At 39.3% G+C, this 17,003-nt stretch overlaps 1 protein-coding gene across 7 annotated transcripts in view; it reads left to right on the top strand.

The window, feature by feature from the left end:
• Positions 1-17,003, top strand: part of rnf220a (ring finger protein 220a) — a 467,383-nt gene that overhangs the window by 250,209 nt on the left and 200,171 nt on the right. For 6 of the 7 annotated variants that reach the window (XM_059984135.1, XM_059984137.1, XM_059984131.1 and 3 more), the window contains exon 3: positions 9,226-9,355. The exons of the other annotated variant lie outside the window; for it this stretch is intronic. In XM_059984135.1, coding sequence (XP_059840118.1) covers positions 9,226-9,355 — 130 coding nt within the window. The remainder of the gene's footprint in view (positions 1-9,225; positions 9,356-17,003) is intronic. 7 annotated transcript variants of the gene reach the window in all.

Genomic DNA, 17,003 nt, shown 5'->3' with positions numbered 1-17,003 from the left:
ATCAATCATTTGAGTGAGAATTTTCCAGGATTTAAAACATGGAATAAAACTTTGGAACAAAATATTGCCTTTTCAGTTTCATGAAAAAAAAGATACAAGTGTTTGTGCTGGGAATGGGCATTAAGGATTAAATAGTTTTTGTGCAGGGATATTTGCATGTTTGATTAAATGTCCAGAAATAGACTTAACCCTTTTTCACCGAGTACAGTAAGAATGAATGAAAATAACGCCTCCATGGTGATGCCTGCAGAGTCTCCTCTCCTCCATTCAAGCTGATTTCCTAGTGATTGCAGACAAAAGAGAATATGATTTTCTGAATTTTGGTTTATTCACATCACAAGCTTGGCAGAGATCATGGTAGACTAATCAATGATTATTTATCATAGCAGACTTGATTGATTTGTGGTTATCCATACAAAAATGTGAATTATAAATTCAGCTGCCATGTGTGAACATAAAAAAACATGGTCTTCCTCTTTCAAAATCATTCAGACAAAAAGGCAATGTAAGGTCTCTGAAGTAATGCATCAACTTGCCAGTTATGGAAAACTGACAGTAAGCAAGAATATTAGGAGAATACCACAGTTCTCTTGATAGACATTTCCCAATTTACAGAGAGGACTTGACATTTTCAAATATTTTGAGACATATAATTTAAAGGGAAACTGAGGGGGAACCTCTTCACTGAGAGGATGGTGAGTGTGGAACAAGCTGCCTGTGTGAGTGGTGGATGCAGGTTCGATTTCAGCACTTAAGATAGATTTGGATACGTACATGGATGTGGGGGGTATGAGAGACTGTATTCCAGGTTCATGTGACTAGGCAGAATAAATGTTCAGTATGGACTTGATGGGCTGAAGGACCTGTTTTTGTACTGTAGTCTCTATGACTCTACAATACACATAGCTGCCAATGTCCCCCCTTTTGTCTCTGCTCTTCCCTTAGACACTGAGCTCTGGTTCTAAGGGCTTTGTCGTCCTATAGTTTTGTAGCTTATGTTACAGGTGAGTGATTTTAATTTGCCGTATCAAATATCAGTAGATCCATGTAGAAGCCCAAACTTCTGTTCTAAAGAACAGAATCCTTTCCTATCCTCACGAAAGGATAGTATCCCGATTCCAGCACACCTGATGGCAGTATGGACGAGTAATTAATTGAGAATATGCCAAGTACAAAACCTAAGGTTTTATGTCCCTTTATTATTCATGGTTGATGGGCAATGCAGCAGTTATCTCACCATCAAACCCCTCCTCCACCTCCTCAATTAACCCAGTGCAGTTTCTTCCGCATAGGATTCTTTGTAAGGATAATTGCAGCCTCTAAATCACATTGAGCTTACTACAGTTATCTCCCTCTGCAGTCAATAAAGTGGCACCTGGTATTTGATAAATGAGCTACATTTCCACCCAGAAGATAAGTAAATAACAAACATATCTATCTGAATAATGATTCACTCATTCTTGATGACCCATTCTACATTCAGGCCAGCTGATAAAACTGGAAACCTGAATTAGAAATGATAGGTTATGGCAGATATCTTATATAGACTGTGGTGGTGATGGGGGGGGGTGAAGGCTAAAGAGTTGAAGGGAATCCTTTAAGGATTTCTTGGAATGAAATGAGACCTTTTTAACTTCTGGGACTCAGTTCTGCATTCAAATCAAAACTGGTGGAAGTAAAAATGCCGGGGATTGGCTATGTCAGTGGAAAGGGTTTGAGTAGGTCTGAGTTTCACAAAGTCGGTTGCTTGGCATGATAAATCAATCAGGAGTTTGTAGAAGGAAGAAAGTGTGGACAGTGAACATTCAGGATAAATGCTTTGGCCCCGCTAGCTCCAAAGTTTCCCTGTTGAGCCAGGGACGGTGTTGTTGCTCCTGCCAAAGATAAATATTTCAAAAATTTATTAAGTAAAATTAAGTTAAAAATTTTCAAACAATAAAAAACCAGCAGATGTTGGAAATCAAAGTAGCACACAAAATGCTGAAAGAACTCAGCAGGCCAGGCAGCATCCATAGAAAACAGTATACAGTCACCATTAACAGCCCAAGACCCTTTGTCATTTCTGGAAAGAAAGAGATGAGAAGTCAGAGTAAGGAGGTGGGGGGAGGGGAGGAAGAAATACAAGATAGTAGGTGATAGGTGAAACTGGGAGGGGGAGGGGTGAAGTAAAAAGCTCAGAAGTTGATTGGTGAATGATATAACTGGCAAGAGAAAGGGGAATCTGATAGGAGAGGATATAAAGCCTTGGAAGAAAGGGAAGGGGGAAGAGCACCAGAGAGAGGTAGTGAATAAGTAAGGAGATAAGGTGAGAGGGGGAAATAGAAATGGGGAATGGTGGTGGGGTGGTGGTGGCAATTACCTGAAGTTAGAGAAATCGATGATCATGCCATCAGATTGAAGGCTACCCAGACGGAATCTAAGGTGTTCCTCCTCCATCCCGAGTGTGGCCTCATCGTGGCAATACTGAGGCTATGGACTGCCATGTCAGAAAAGGAATGGGAAGGAGATTCCACCAGGAGGTCCCACTTTTATTGGTGGATGGAGCGTATGTGCTCAGCGAAGCAGTCTCCCAATCTATGTTATGTCTCACCGAAGTCTACTGCCCCAAACGTGAAGCATCAAGCAGACAGTAAAGGCTGCCTCAGACTGAAGGGAATCGATTGATTTCCTTCTCTTTTGAGTAGAGTGTTTGAAGAGATATTACATATTTTATCTTTCAAAAGAAGATTTGTAAACTTTAATTTTGTTGAGGGTTTATCCCATTGGTTTTATCAGTGGTAATTGCTATAATCCAATGCTGGAACGGTGAAGGTTATCTTCCAGTTTATGAAATGTATAATTCAAATTAATAAGACCATAGGATACAGAACCAGAATTAGGGCATTCAGCCCATTGAGTCTGCTCTGCCATTCCATCATGGCTGATTTATTCTCCTTCAAACTCTCCTGCCTTTTCCCCATAACTTTTGATGCCCCTACTAATCAAGAACTGTTCAACCTTTGCTTTAAGTATATCCAGTTTACGTAGCCTCCACAGCCCCTGTGGAACTCCACTCTTCCAATATCTGAAAAAAATTGTAATGAAATCTAATAAAGCATTTTTAGCCTGAATTAGTTGAATTGGATACTGAATCAGGGGTTTAAATTAAATCAAACATTTGTCTAAGTTACCAAAAAGTAATTGTTGAATTTTATGCCTGTTGTTAGGAATTTTATTTAAGACATTTGATTTTTCCCCTCGCCATCACACCTCCCCATACCACAGAATATTCTATTGGCTAAAGTGGCAGTCAACCACTTCTCAGAGCTGACGTTGCTATTCTTGGCACAAGGCTTATGTTGACTCACTTTCTGATTTTCCCTCCTTCCCACTTATGGGAAGCATCTGGCTTCTGCTCAGTGCCTTTACTTGGATGCAATGGCCAGGCTCAGGAACTTGCCATGTGGAAAATCTCAGAAATGAATCTGTATCCCTGTTTATCATATTGAACAGTTCTCCAGCTGCTCTCCTCTCATATATTTCTGATCATGTTCCTATTAATCACTGAACTGGCCTAAATTGTGGTTCGGAACAATTCGAAAGCAACGCTAAACCAAAGCCTGTCTCTGGAAGGACAAAGATTTTTATTTAATTTTATTTGCGTATGTGGTGATTAGGAGAAATCTTTTGTCAATAAACGCCAGTGTTCAGCCAAACTGCAGTGAACATAAGTGCTTGCCATGTGTTCAGTAGGTGTCAGGATGCTTAGCTTGTTAATTGCTGACCTATTAATAAATGAGTCTTTAATACAGTACAGCTAGAGGCAGGGGATGAGGCCAAGGGTGGAGGCAGCTGTTTACATGACATCTGTTTGTGCCGGTGCATGGCTGTAACAGGATTTCCCTGCTGGAAGCAAGTGTGCTTTTTTTGGGAGACAGTCACAGCAATTTGCATTGTTTGTGCAAGGTCTGGGGACAAAAATAGAACCCAAAGTAATTTCTGGCTGAGATCTGTTTTCATTTCCCTCTAATCTTTTCTTTAAAGATTAGAGGAAATGGTTTTTGACTGTAAATATTGTCAGTTATTTTTATCACAGCAAACTTATCATTATTGTCTGCAAATTCGTTGGTAGTGTCTTATGTTTTCAATGGGTGAAAAAGAGATAGAATCGTGATCAGGCTATATTTTCCTTCCCCTCTCCTTTTAAATAAAATTCGAAAGAACCGTATTCTCCAACATTCCTACTCAACTAATCCCAATTTTACTGATTGTGTCAGTAAAAGAGAAAACATGCAACCATTGATAATTGGTGATTTGTTAGATAAAGAAAGTTAGATTTCAAAATTTGGGAACTATTAGAATAAACTTCTGAAAGCTCATTGGCTAAACATCATAGAATAGATTTATTACAATGTGACAGTCAACTTAGATGCAGATCTTTGTTGTTTGGCACTTTATTTCTTCTGTTGTGATGTTAGCTCATCTATTAGGCATCCTCCTTCAGCTGGTTCGACACATAAAAGAAGCTTTTAGATTCCTTTATGTCATGCAATCCTGTGTGTGCTGGGAGGAAACTTGCCTCTTGAAATTGATGCCATTCTTTTTTCTGACTTTGACTTCCTTTGCTTCCTGCACAACCTAACAGAAGTCTGTCAGATCTATGTGCCTTTCTCAGTCAGAAGAATAGGATAACCAGGATTGCAACACAGAGATTCTAGTTAAAATCAGCAAACATAATTCAATCAGTTGTACTGCTGAGCTGAGGTAAATTGCTTTGAAATGGTGTCATTTGGAATTAGGAACAGGGCATTGGAACATGATCTTGCAGCTGCAGCAAAAGGCAGTTTGAGAATTTGTTTTGCAAATTGATAAGACCTTCCCTCATTCCAAATGCTACATGACTTTATGAGTTTCTGATATATCTGGCAATTGCAGTAACTAATCATTTTGATGACCCTGATCAGCTTTGTACTTTTGAGATTCCACTCATAGGATGTAGAGGCAAAATTGAGCTCCATAACGTCTTTGCTTTGGGCGCCACATGTGACGAATATATTCTATTTGGGAGAGTGATGCGTGTAAGCATATTTATGATGTTTGTCACACCAGCTGTTGTGTTGGTAATGACTTAACGTGTGCATGGATAACACCAGCTGAAAGTGCTCAAAGTAAGTAGATCATGATGTCAATTAGCATGCAATGTTGATTTGATGTCAGTGCTGCCAAATTGAAGCTAAACGTTCCAGCTTATGCGCTTTTTTAACTCGGCACAGCTGCAAATATATTCAGGTTGAGGAAGAAAGCCCCAAATGTACGGTTTAAAGGGATCATAAACAGATTGATTTCAACTGGGTGTTCCCATAATTCTATAATTGATAGCTCCTTCTACATGTTATTGAACTCACTAATGTCTATGGGGAATGATATTCCAGATACAGGGGTATTTAACTTTGACTCTAAGGCTCCAGAACAAACCAATTGTTTCCAAAGATGGGTTCCTTGTTCCTGGTGTACGGTATGACTGCATGATCGAACTGTGGACACACAGACCAGAACATGCTGCTAGAAGAGGAAGAAACAGAAGGGAAAGAAGGGGGTCTCAGAGGAAGCCATTTCTGTTACTCTATTCAGGCATGAGGCATTCTGACAGAGTCTCAGTGTGTAGCAGAGCACAAGGCAATCAATCTTTAGTGAGATCATTCTCAGTGAGCTATGTCAATAGATCCAGACACATCGCAAGTTCAGACATTGAACGCAGAACATAGAACAATGCAGCACTATGGCTACACCATGATCAATCTAACTAGCCCTTCCTTCCTACATAGACCATAACCTTCCATTTTCTTATATCCACCTACATAACTGAGTCCTTTCAAAGTCTTCATTGTATCGGCTTCTACCCTCGCCACAGGCAGTATGTTTCAGGCTTCCAACACTCTGCATAAAAAAACCCTGCCTCTGACATCTCCTCTGTGAGGAAACTGCGTTGCCATTGGCTATTGAGGCCTCTGGCCAAGGCCTAAATTTTATGTGTATGAGCTGGATTTGCAGATTTCTGCAATACCCATTGTTTCCCAGCAATGCCTCACAATTTCCCATCCACTGGTACATAAGGGAGGACAATAATAGCTCTTCTGACTGCCTGCCAATGCACCTATTCATTAATTCTGCATCCCAAAATCCCAGAACAGAGAGATGTCTAATATACATCTTACAATATCCTTAATCAAGATGTTTCTGGAGATTCACCACGGGACGGTCCCACCTTTTGGCAAAGCTCTAAATGATTCTGCATTGTATCTGAGTTTGATCTGGGCGTGTTAAATCAAAAGAGCATGAGAGCATCATTATCATACTTTTCTTGATCTTCTACTTACCTGATCAAATTGCGGGTCATAATTATTAGACAGGAGAAAGCAGCACGTAAAGAGTGTGTTGAGGTTAGTTGAAAGTACAAAGTGCATCTGCATCTTGTAAATCAGAATATATTGTTGGATGAAGAGAAGTGGAATGTGAGTTAATAGAGATTATCAGAAAGTAGTAAGGATGCAGTGAGTAGTATCTAAAATGACTGAGAAGTTTAGCGGTGGTATTGTGGTTAGCACAATGCTTTACAGTACCGGTGACCCAGGTTCAATTCACACTGCTGCCTGTAAGGGGCTTGTATGTTCTCCCTGTGACTGTGTGGGTTTCCTCTCACAGTCCAAAGATGTACTGGTTGGTAGATTAATTGATCATTGTAAATTGACCCCATGGTTAGGCTAGGATTAAATCTGGGGGTTGCTGAGCAGTTGCTGAGAAGGGATGGAAAGGCCTATTTTGCACTGCATCTCAATAAATAAATCAATAAATAAATTTGCCAGCTGGCAGTTGTTTCCAGGAGCTTGATTTGTGTCTTTGACTGCCTTAGCTATCTTCTCAAACAGATTTTGTGATGTGTCTCTGTGGTAAACTATGTGTATACCTGTTTGGACACGCCCCTCTGCTGACTGCTCCTGTAGCTCCTCCCACAGACCCCCGTATAAAGGCGATTGGAGGCACTGCTCCTCCCTCAGTCTCCAAGATGTTGTGGTCACTTTTGCTGCTAATAAAAGCCTATCGTTCGCCTCCCATCTCCAAGAGTTATTGATGGTGCATCAGTCTCTCAAAATCTTCCAGGTTTCTGAGGAGCCAAACACTTGCTACTGCTTTGCATTTTCTCCATGAGATTTCATTAGTAGCCCAAAGTTGTCGATTTTCCTCACTTCCTTCCACTCTGGCAGATACAAATTTGATTTGTCAAATTTTTCTTCATAAGACAGTTCTCTCCTTCTGGGATAAATCAAGTGAATTTTTACTAAACTGCCTCCATTGCCTTTACATCCTTCACAAAATAAGTAGACCAATGTTTGACATAATAATACAGATGTGGTTTTATTAATGTCCTGCACCAATAAAGAGTATCCTCCCTATATTTGTATTCATTCCCCGATAAGTAACAATAACATTCTGTTAATTTTCCTCATAGTTGTACCTGATTCCTGAACTTTATTGAAGCACACTCCTGGACACCCAGATCCCTCAATACCTCAGCGCCCTGCACTCTCTCTCATCGTTTAGATAATACATTACTTTTTTCAATGTTTTTGCCAAAATGGACAATTTCAGATCTTCTGACCCTTGGCTGATTTTTTTCTACTGTCTATTTTCTTTGTAGCCTCCTTTTCTTCTCTTCACAATTTACTTCCTCCCGTCTTTGCATCATCAGCATATCTAGCAAATATACCTTTGGTGTTTTTATCCAAGTTATTAGCGTTATTTATTTTTAAAAAAAAGTTATAGCCCAAAGGCACTGACCCCCCCCTTGCAACACCACTCATTACATCTTGTTGACAAGAAAAGGAAATATTTATCCCTACTCTCTGTTGCAGCCAGCCTTCTGTCCATGTTACCTTATTTCATTTTATGTAGCACCAAATCAAATGGTACCAAAATGAAATTTAGTTAATTACTGCGGATCTGTGCCTTTTTCAATAGATAAATCTGAAAAGGTACACTGAAAGTTCATGTGTAATTGCCATCAGTGCTGTTTTGTCACACTTTGTCGCTGGACACTTTTGTCTGAATCTGCTGATTGCAGAGTATATTTTCTGTGGAATGTTATTGAGAAGCTAGTGCCAGTTATAATTTATCATCTCTACTCATGATCTTTCTGCAAAATCTCTTGTTGCCTCATCATGGGAAGTTAAAAACATAGACCTGGGCTCTGGTCTTTCCACAAGAGTTATGCCAACCAGTTGGTAGTTGCCTTTGAACTAGAGGCCATGTGTTTAAGTCTGGATTGACCAGCACTTCAGTGCAAAATTAAAGGAGTGCTGAGCCGTTCTAGATGCAATCCCTTGATTGAAATTTTATGCTTTGTGGTCTTCTTTGTCAAGTGAGTGCAATATGTTGTGATACTACTTTAAAGAAGAGCGATGAAGCTATCCCCACTATCCTGATCAACTCTCCCAACAACACATCAGATTACCTAAATTAACTTTTTGCAATTACATAATGAACAAGTGCACTTCATTGGTAGCAATGTACTTTGATACTTATTGGTGGCAAATTGTGCCATTTAAGTGGAAGCATTTTTATTTAGTCCCTCAATCTCACAGAATCCTCTCAGAGGCCATTTTGCAAGGAGAGCAGGTTTCTTGTTGGTGAGTGGGAACTTAGTGCTATACCTCAAGTCACAAAATTGTTGCAACTTGGCCAGAAAAAAATGGGAAAAGAATAAAAGATCAATAGCAGCCCCAGATATTTAACATCTTTTGTTTTGGTTAGGAAGGGAGATTTTTGTCAGGCACAAGTGATTTGAGGTGCAGGCATTGCTGTGCCAGAGACTTTGCCATCATACCAGGATGGCTTATGCCTACTTCGTGACGGTAGCCTGCTTGATGCCTTGACATTCATAGATTTGGGATAATGAAGAAAATCTAAACCAAGATATTCATTACAGATGGTTATATTAATTTACAGATTAAAAACTAACTAGGAACAATAGAAAGATACTGATCCATGTACAGATGCTATTCTTTATAAAAAGTTAGAATAATGGACTGTTTATATAATGATAGCTTATGTGCGATAATACGCTCAGCAAGTAAACTGGTCTGGCAATTATTTTCTCAAGGACGACAAACTGAGAAACACTTAATTTTTCAATGAAGGATTATTAATATAGTACTTTTATAATAATTCTTACGTTTTTCTTTAAATCAGGCAAGAAGAAGGCAACTCTGTACGATACTCAAGCTCCAATATGCCCCATCTGTCAGGTACTGCTCCGTCCAAGTGAACTACAGGACCATATGGAACAAGAGCTGGAAAAGCTCACTCAAAGCAACTTATGGTATGGTACCCTCACTTTTTAAAAATTATTCTTATCAGGGTCACAGCACTGAAGAATTTACAGGGGTACATTGACACACTTGTAGACAAGGTGTGTGTGTGTGTGTGTGTGTGTGTTATAGTGAACTATCATAGAAGTAGGCAAGCTGATAAGATTTACACACAGATTATCGGTGTTGTGGCTGCTAACGGAGTGCACGTGCACCGAGTCACTCACGCTGGTTTGGGATTGGAATGAACATCTATTACAGATGAGTTAAAGGCTCTGCTGTACTGTGTCCCTTGTAGTGTTGCATTTTTTTTAAAAAAAACTTGGTTCACTTGTTTTGTTTTGTATTTTCTTGCTAATTTGTTTGGGTTAAATGAAATTAATAATCGGAGAATTCCTTATCTTCTATTTTGCAGGAGACAGGAATGTTATACTGTATCAAACACTAACCAGTAATTTGTGTGAAATGACTGGTGTGAAGTTTGCTAATGGATAGTTCTGGTGTTTAAACTCATCGATTGTTGTAGAGAGCAGAATGACACTAAGTGATATATTTGCCATTTAGCTCAAGAATTGGCTGCTGTTTCTGAATATGAGCCAATAACATAATTGTTCAGATTTGTTTCAAAGGATACTTGTGTTTACATTGAGGTTTGACAGTTTGAGAATATAGTCTTTAAATTGATCAACAAATTCTGTCTACTAGAGACATAAATTGTTAAAATCTGGACATCCAATGGGCTACCTTAAATCCACGTATGCAATGAAACTGTCCAACCAAACATGTCTCTATTGCCTGGGCAATCTGGTGCAAGGTATAAATTTTATTTATTATGTACCTATTAAAAAACAGCTGCACTGAATCAGAACAGCCCAATATCTTTTATTGCATTATGTAAGAACTAATGCTGCATTTTACTCACAGCTAACTATCTCAAACTAGTAATGGTTCAATGCAGTCTAACCTATACATTGTTTGGTCAAAACTCCTGTTTCAATGTCCTGAAGAGAGATTTATGCTCAGGTGCCAAGTTACATGCATGGTATCCATCACCCAGCAGTTAAAACATGTATGTTTGGAAAACATGTCTTGATTAACCAAGCATTTAAATTAATGTCAAGTAGGTTTACAGAATGTTCAATGGATCCAAGGGACCTCTATCAGGCATTTTAAAACCTAATTTGACATCTTGGTGGATCAGATTCCCCTTGGTAATCAAACTAAATCCATGTGCGATTATCTCCTGCTGAAGGTCTCACCAGACTTCTTCCAGGCCCAGACCCCAGATCTACGCTGGATGTTTAGTGTTGCTTCAAAGTTGCAAGGTTTTTATTATTCTATCAATAATGCAAATATATATATATATAAAAAAGAAAGGTGAAGCAATTTTTATAACAGGTTAATACAGTGTCATGCAATTTTAGAAATCATGCCTGTCAGAAAATATCTATTTAATTAAAGCATATGAACATAAGAAACAGGACTAGTAGACCATTTGTCTTATTGAGCCTGCTCCACCATTCAATAAGATCATGGCTGATCTGGCCATGGACTCAGTTCTGCCTATGTCCCTTTTCCAAATAACCCTTAATTCCATTGCTATGCAATAATCTATCTAACTGTGGATTAACTATATTTAATGAGGTAACTATTGTTTCCTGAGAATTCCACAGATTTACTACTCCCTTGGGAAAGCAGTTTCTTCTCATTATCTGTCCTTAATCTATTACCCTGAATTTGAGGCTGAGTCCCTTAGTTCCACTTCCCAGTGGAAACAACTTCCTGCCTCTACCTTATTGCTCTTTCACAATTTTATATGATTCTGTAAAGTAGTCCCTCTCATTCTTCTGAATTCCAGCAAGTATAGTCCCGGGCGACTCAATCTCTCCTCATGGGCAAACACCCTCACCTCCAGAATCAACTCAGTGAACCTTCTCTGCACCACCTCCAAAACTAGTATATCTTTCCTCAATTGAGGAGACCAGAACTGCATGTCTCACCAGTACCCTGTGCAGTACCACCCGCTCTCAAATGCAAACCCTCCAGTAATGAAAGCCAATATTCCATTTGCCTTCTTGATAACCTGAGATTACGATTAAGATTAACATTATTTTAAAAAGATAATTTGTTTAAATGCATTAATAGAAAGTCTGTCAATAACATAGGATACTGTAAGGGCTTTCTTGGGGGTGTATAATTTCTAATTAACCCTTGATTATTTCAGCTCTCCCATCTTTGATCTATTTCTCAAGTTCCACACACAAGATGTTATTAATGTAGCACACTTGACATTCTTTGGCCATCCTAAATCCCCTCATAGGCAATGAATTTTGACCAGAAGCCACTTTAACAACATAAGCAACTGCGGCAGCCAGCAAATGCCCATCGTCTCTCATCACCCTCATCTACATTCTTTGTAAAAATTGCAAAGAACAATGGTCCTGACACATCACATCACTCCTCTGTTATTCTGTTTGCATACCCATTATCGTAGATAATAACCCTCTGCCTATGAGAAGACAATCAATTCTTTATATTAATGCTACTCCCACTGGACTCGGTCTTATTATGTATTGTGTAGCATTTTATAGAAATCAGCCCATTCCAGTCATGTGGCCATAATAAAGTTCAGAGAAATTTATCATTTCCAGGATGTAAAGACCCACAGACGTGGAACTAATTCAGCAAAGTTGGTATAGTGTAACCTTATTTTAGAAACCAAATTGAGTGTCTTTAAGAACCCATGCATGCAGAATATCTTCTGCTTGTCACCACTCTCAAAATAAATAATTTCCTGATTCTGCCTGGATATTAGCAACACATGGGCCTCTTGTTGTCTATGGGAAGAACTCCAAGAACTTGTTAAATAGATGAGATTATAGTGATAATTAATCAGTAGCTTTCTATATTTTGAGATCATTTATTATATCCATTATTATTTTGCATCCATTGGAGTCAACTGTACATAGATTATTGAGAACTGATCATTATTTTTTGGAGTGGAGGCAAAATAGCTTTCAGAAACCACTGCCATATTGTACACTTTCCAGAATCAGCTCGGAAGAATCATTTAGCATTCCTCTGACACTGAACAGTCAAATGTTTTGAGATGCTGTATCCAACCCACATTACTGGGTTGAAAGCCTTCTTTCCTTGCCAGCTGTAAGTGAAAAGGGGTTGGCAAGTCTTAACCTGCAGCACGAAATGGTTTATAACTCAACACTAATTTGCACTTAATCATCATTTTCACTCAGAGAGGCCATGAGGATGGCATCTTAGGGAAGCAGAAATATTCGCACAGGTGCAATGGTCAAAGTGATGAGAGAGATACGATTGCAGTGGAATAGGAGGAACTTTATTCTACATCTAACCTGACATCAATGTATTTGAAACTGATTGATATTACAATTTCACAGTACATTAGGTTACATTACATTACAGAACATGTACATTACATTATATTTCGGCATGTGCATAGTACATTATGCTACAGAACATGTTCATTACTTTTTATTACTGTACTTATCAAATATGTAATTCGGCGTTATACAATGAAGTGAAAAGCTTCATGAATATAATGGTTCCAAATGTATGTAACTGTACTGACAGACATTGTGGTATGAGTTTTGTAGAATTATGACGCGAAGGCTGCAAACTGTAACTGCCAAGACTGTAGCCCAGTGGAGTTCTTAGGCCTATGATTATAACTGGAGTCAATCAAATTTCAGTTGGGTACCAGATTACTGATATTGTATTCCCTTTTTCAACACGTGGAAATAAATCTTGTCGTATAGACATGGAAATTACAGAATAGAAATTCTTTCCGTTCATCATGCTCCTGCTAATGCTACTTTCACTGTTCACTCCCCCTATCCCACCACCACAACAAGCACACGTACACGCATAGTTATGTGTTTCAGTGTATAGATATAAAGAAGAGGATATGATTCTAATCCACAATATGGCATGGTAGCGTAACAGTTAGTGCAATGCTTTACAGTGCTAGCTGTACATTTGCACTGCTGTCTGCAAGGAGGTTGTGCTTTCTCCCGGTGACCGGATGGGTTTCCTTCAGCTTCTCAGGTTTCCTGTCACATTCCAAAGACTCATTGTTAAGGTTAGTGAGTAGTGGACATGCTACGTTGATGCTGGAAGCATGATGACACTTACAGGCTGACCAGCACCATCTTGGCTGATTTCATTTGATGCAAATGATGCATTGTAATAGACGTTTAGATGTATATGTGTCAAATAAAGCTAATCTTTACCTTTAAACACTTTACTAACTCTAGATGCTGAAGAGAATCCTGTTCTCTTTTTGACTCTTTTTGCTTCGTTATATCTCCTTGGAAGCACCAATCATAGTGAAGGTGATTCAGAGTTATAAATAATCTATCTGGCATACCATTTGTAAGTGAGAGGGGTGTCCATTCCTGAGGAAAGACTGACAAAGCTGTATGTTTTCTTTCAAGGGTGACTGGGAGAAATGTTACTCATGTGTATAAGTTATAAACGGCCTAGCAGGGTGAATCAAAAAGACCTGTTTCCCTTGGCTCTTGGATCATTTTGAAGTTTCCGTACCCAGTATTGCAATTCCAAGCAAAACAACAGCATGTGGTCCTCTGGTAAATTCATCAGAATTTTTTTTTTTCCCAAGCAACATTTGCATGTGTGGTCAATTGTGGCTTAATTCACTGATGGCAGTAAGGCCCATCATCTTAGCCCCAGTGCTTTGCTGCAGGAGATCATCGGGTCATTGTCCGAGAACCAGCCATCTTCAGCTGCTCCATCAATCAGCAGGAGCCTGAGGGAATTCTGTCCACTTTTCTAAAGGAGTGCACTCTCTACATTACTTATGAAGCTCAATACCATTCAGAAGAAAGCAATCCATTTGAGTGGTACCTTATATCTTTATTTCACCTACTATGGCCATTACTTGACCAGTATCTACTGAGTCTGTGATCTCCACCATCAAGAAGGACAAGGGCAATATGTATAAAGGAACACCACTACCCGTAGGTTTTCCTCCAAGGCACACAATGTCCCGACTTGAAAATCCTGGACTCTAAATCCTTCCAGTAGTTCAAAAAGCTGACTTGCCAATGCCTTCTCCATGGCAATGAATAGTGGGCAATAAATGTTAGCTTTGCCTGTAATTCATTTATCTCAAATAAATGAATTACAAAACACGATCAGCTAAAAAGGTATTTTCCCCCAGTTTCATGTAGTGATCAACTGCTTTCTTCATGTGCTGGTCAAAGTGAGGCACAATCAATAAACTCCAACCAGTTGCACTCATAGTTCACTGTGCACATTTTATTTTGCTTTGCTTTTCAGTTTACTAAAATGTAAATGAATTACAAATGCAATCACCTTATTCTATCCATTCATGATATTCCGTACACTGTGGGTATTATTGATTTACATTGGTTCCTTGGCCATATACACTTACTAATCCCTCTAATGATCTTATCTCCTTCACATCTTCCAACCCTCCAAACCAACATGGCCCCTCTACTCTTCCAACTCATGTTGACTTTTCAACCTCCTAAATCAGTTAATAGTCTGGGTTTGCAGCAACAGACAGACAAGAGAATGTTTAGGAAGTGAATGCCTTGACTTCAACCCTCATTTCTTGGGGATCATTTGAGGAACTATGGGAGCTTCCGATGCACCTGCAGTTCTGCCAAGGATACCCAGGAAATAACTAGATGTTACAGAAAGACTGCATGATGAAGTGGGCTACAAAATAACATAAGAGAAAGGAGCAGTTGTAGATCATTTTGTCTCTTGTGCCTGCTCTTCCATTTAATCAGATAATGGCTTGTATTCCTTTTTACATCAGCTTCCTATTCCTACACTAACTCAATTCCCTTAATATCTGAAAAATTCATGGAGTCATATAGCACAAAAGTAGGCCCTTCAGCCCATCACTTGTATGCCAGCCACCAGGTATCCAAGTATATACTAATCCCATTTACCTGCACTTCATCCATAACCTCTGTGTCTTGGTGATTCATTTTTAAATTCATCTGGATACTCCCTGGGGTGGCACAGTAGTATGGTGGTTAGCATAGCACTATTGCATCATAGCGACCCAGTTTCAATTCCCACTACTGTCTGCAAGGTGTTTGTATGTTCTGCAAATTACCACATGCATTTCCTCTCTGTGCTCTGGTCTCTTCCCACATTCCAAAGACATACGGGTTATTAGTACATGGATGTAATTGGGTGACATGGGTTCATTGGGCTGGAGGACCCTGTTACTATGCTGTGTATCAAAGTTCAAAGTAAATTTATTATCAAAGTACATATATGTCATCATACACAACCCTGAGATTCATTTTCTTGTGGCCATACTCAGTAAACCCTTGATAGAATAATAACCATAACAGAATCAATGAAAGACTGCACCAACTTGGGCATTCAACCAGTGTGCAAAAGACAGCAAACTGTGTAAATACAAAAATAAAGAAATCACATTAATAAATAAGTATGAAATACTGAAAACATGAGATGAAGATTTCTTGAAAGTGAGTCAGTCCATAGGTTGTGGGAACATTTCAGTGCTGGGTTAAGTGAAGTTGAGTATCCCCATTTGGTTCAAGAGTCTGATGGCTGAGGGGTAATAACTGTTCCTGAACAGTTTTGTGCTATGAGTCCCGAGGCTCCTGTGCCACCTTCTGATGGCAGCAGCGAGAAGAGAGCATATTCTGGGTGGTGGAGGTCCCTGATGATGGATGCTGTTTTTTGTGATAACACTCCATGTAGATGTGCTCAGTGGTGGTGGGGAGGGCTTTACCTATGACGGGCTGAGCCATATCAACGACTTCTTATAGGATTTTCCATTCAAGGGCATTGGTGTTTCCATACCAGGCTGTGATGCAGCCAGTCAATATACTCTCCACCACATATCTATAGAAGTTAGTCGAAGTTTTAGATGTCATGCCAAATCTTCACAAAACTTCTAAAAAAGAAAAGCTGCTGCTGTACTTTCTTTGTAATTGCACTTGTTTGCTGGGGCCAGGACAGGTCCTCTGAAATGATAACGCTGAGGAATTTAAATCCCTAAATACATAAAATAAATAAATGTAATGAGAATCTCTGCCCTCACTACCTCCTCTGTCTTGAATATACCCAGTGGCTGCATCTCCAAAGCTATCCTGGGTGGAAATTTACAAAGATCTATGACTCACTGAGTGGAATATTTTCCTCTTGTTGTTGTCCTGAATGCCCATTACTTATTTGGACCCTATGACACTTGGTACTAGAAACCTGCCAGGAGAAACCGAGACTTTGATTTTACACTCTCTATCATCCATTATATAACTAGATTTGCTGACACTGCAGCAGTGGGCAGAAAAGTTAGCTGTGAGGAGGGCGGACGAAGTCTGCAAAGGTATGTAGACAGGTTCAACAAGATTTGCCAGTTGGAGTACAACGTGAGGTTACTTGCTTGTTAGAAAGAATAGGAAAGCAGAACATTCTTAGGACAAAGAAGAGTCATTAAATGAAAGATTTGCTTTATTTGTCACATGTACATCGAAACACACTGTGATTTGTGTCACTTGTACCAAATCAAATTAGCAAGGATTATGGGGGCACCCTGCAAGTGTCATCACATTTCCTGTGTCAACGTAGCATTCCCAAAACTTACTA

Source organism: Hypanus sabinus, chromosome 11 (assembly GCF_030144855.1).
Source record: "Hypanus sabinus isolate sHypSab1 chromosome 11, sHypSab1.hap1, whole genome shotgun sequence".
Taxonomy (NCBI): domain Eukaryota; kingdom Metazoa; phylum Chordata; class Chondrichthyes; order Myliobatiformes; family Dasyatidae; genus Hypanus; species Hypanus sabinus.
Note: the sequence above shows the minus strand (reverse complement) of the source record. Positions and strands in the feature narration are given on the sequence as shown.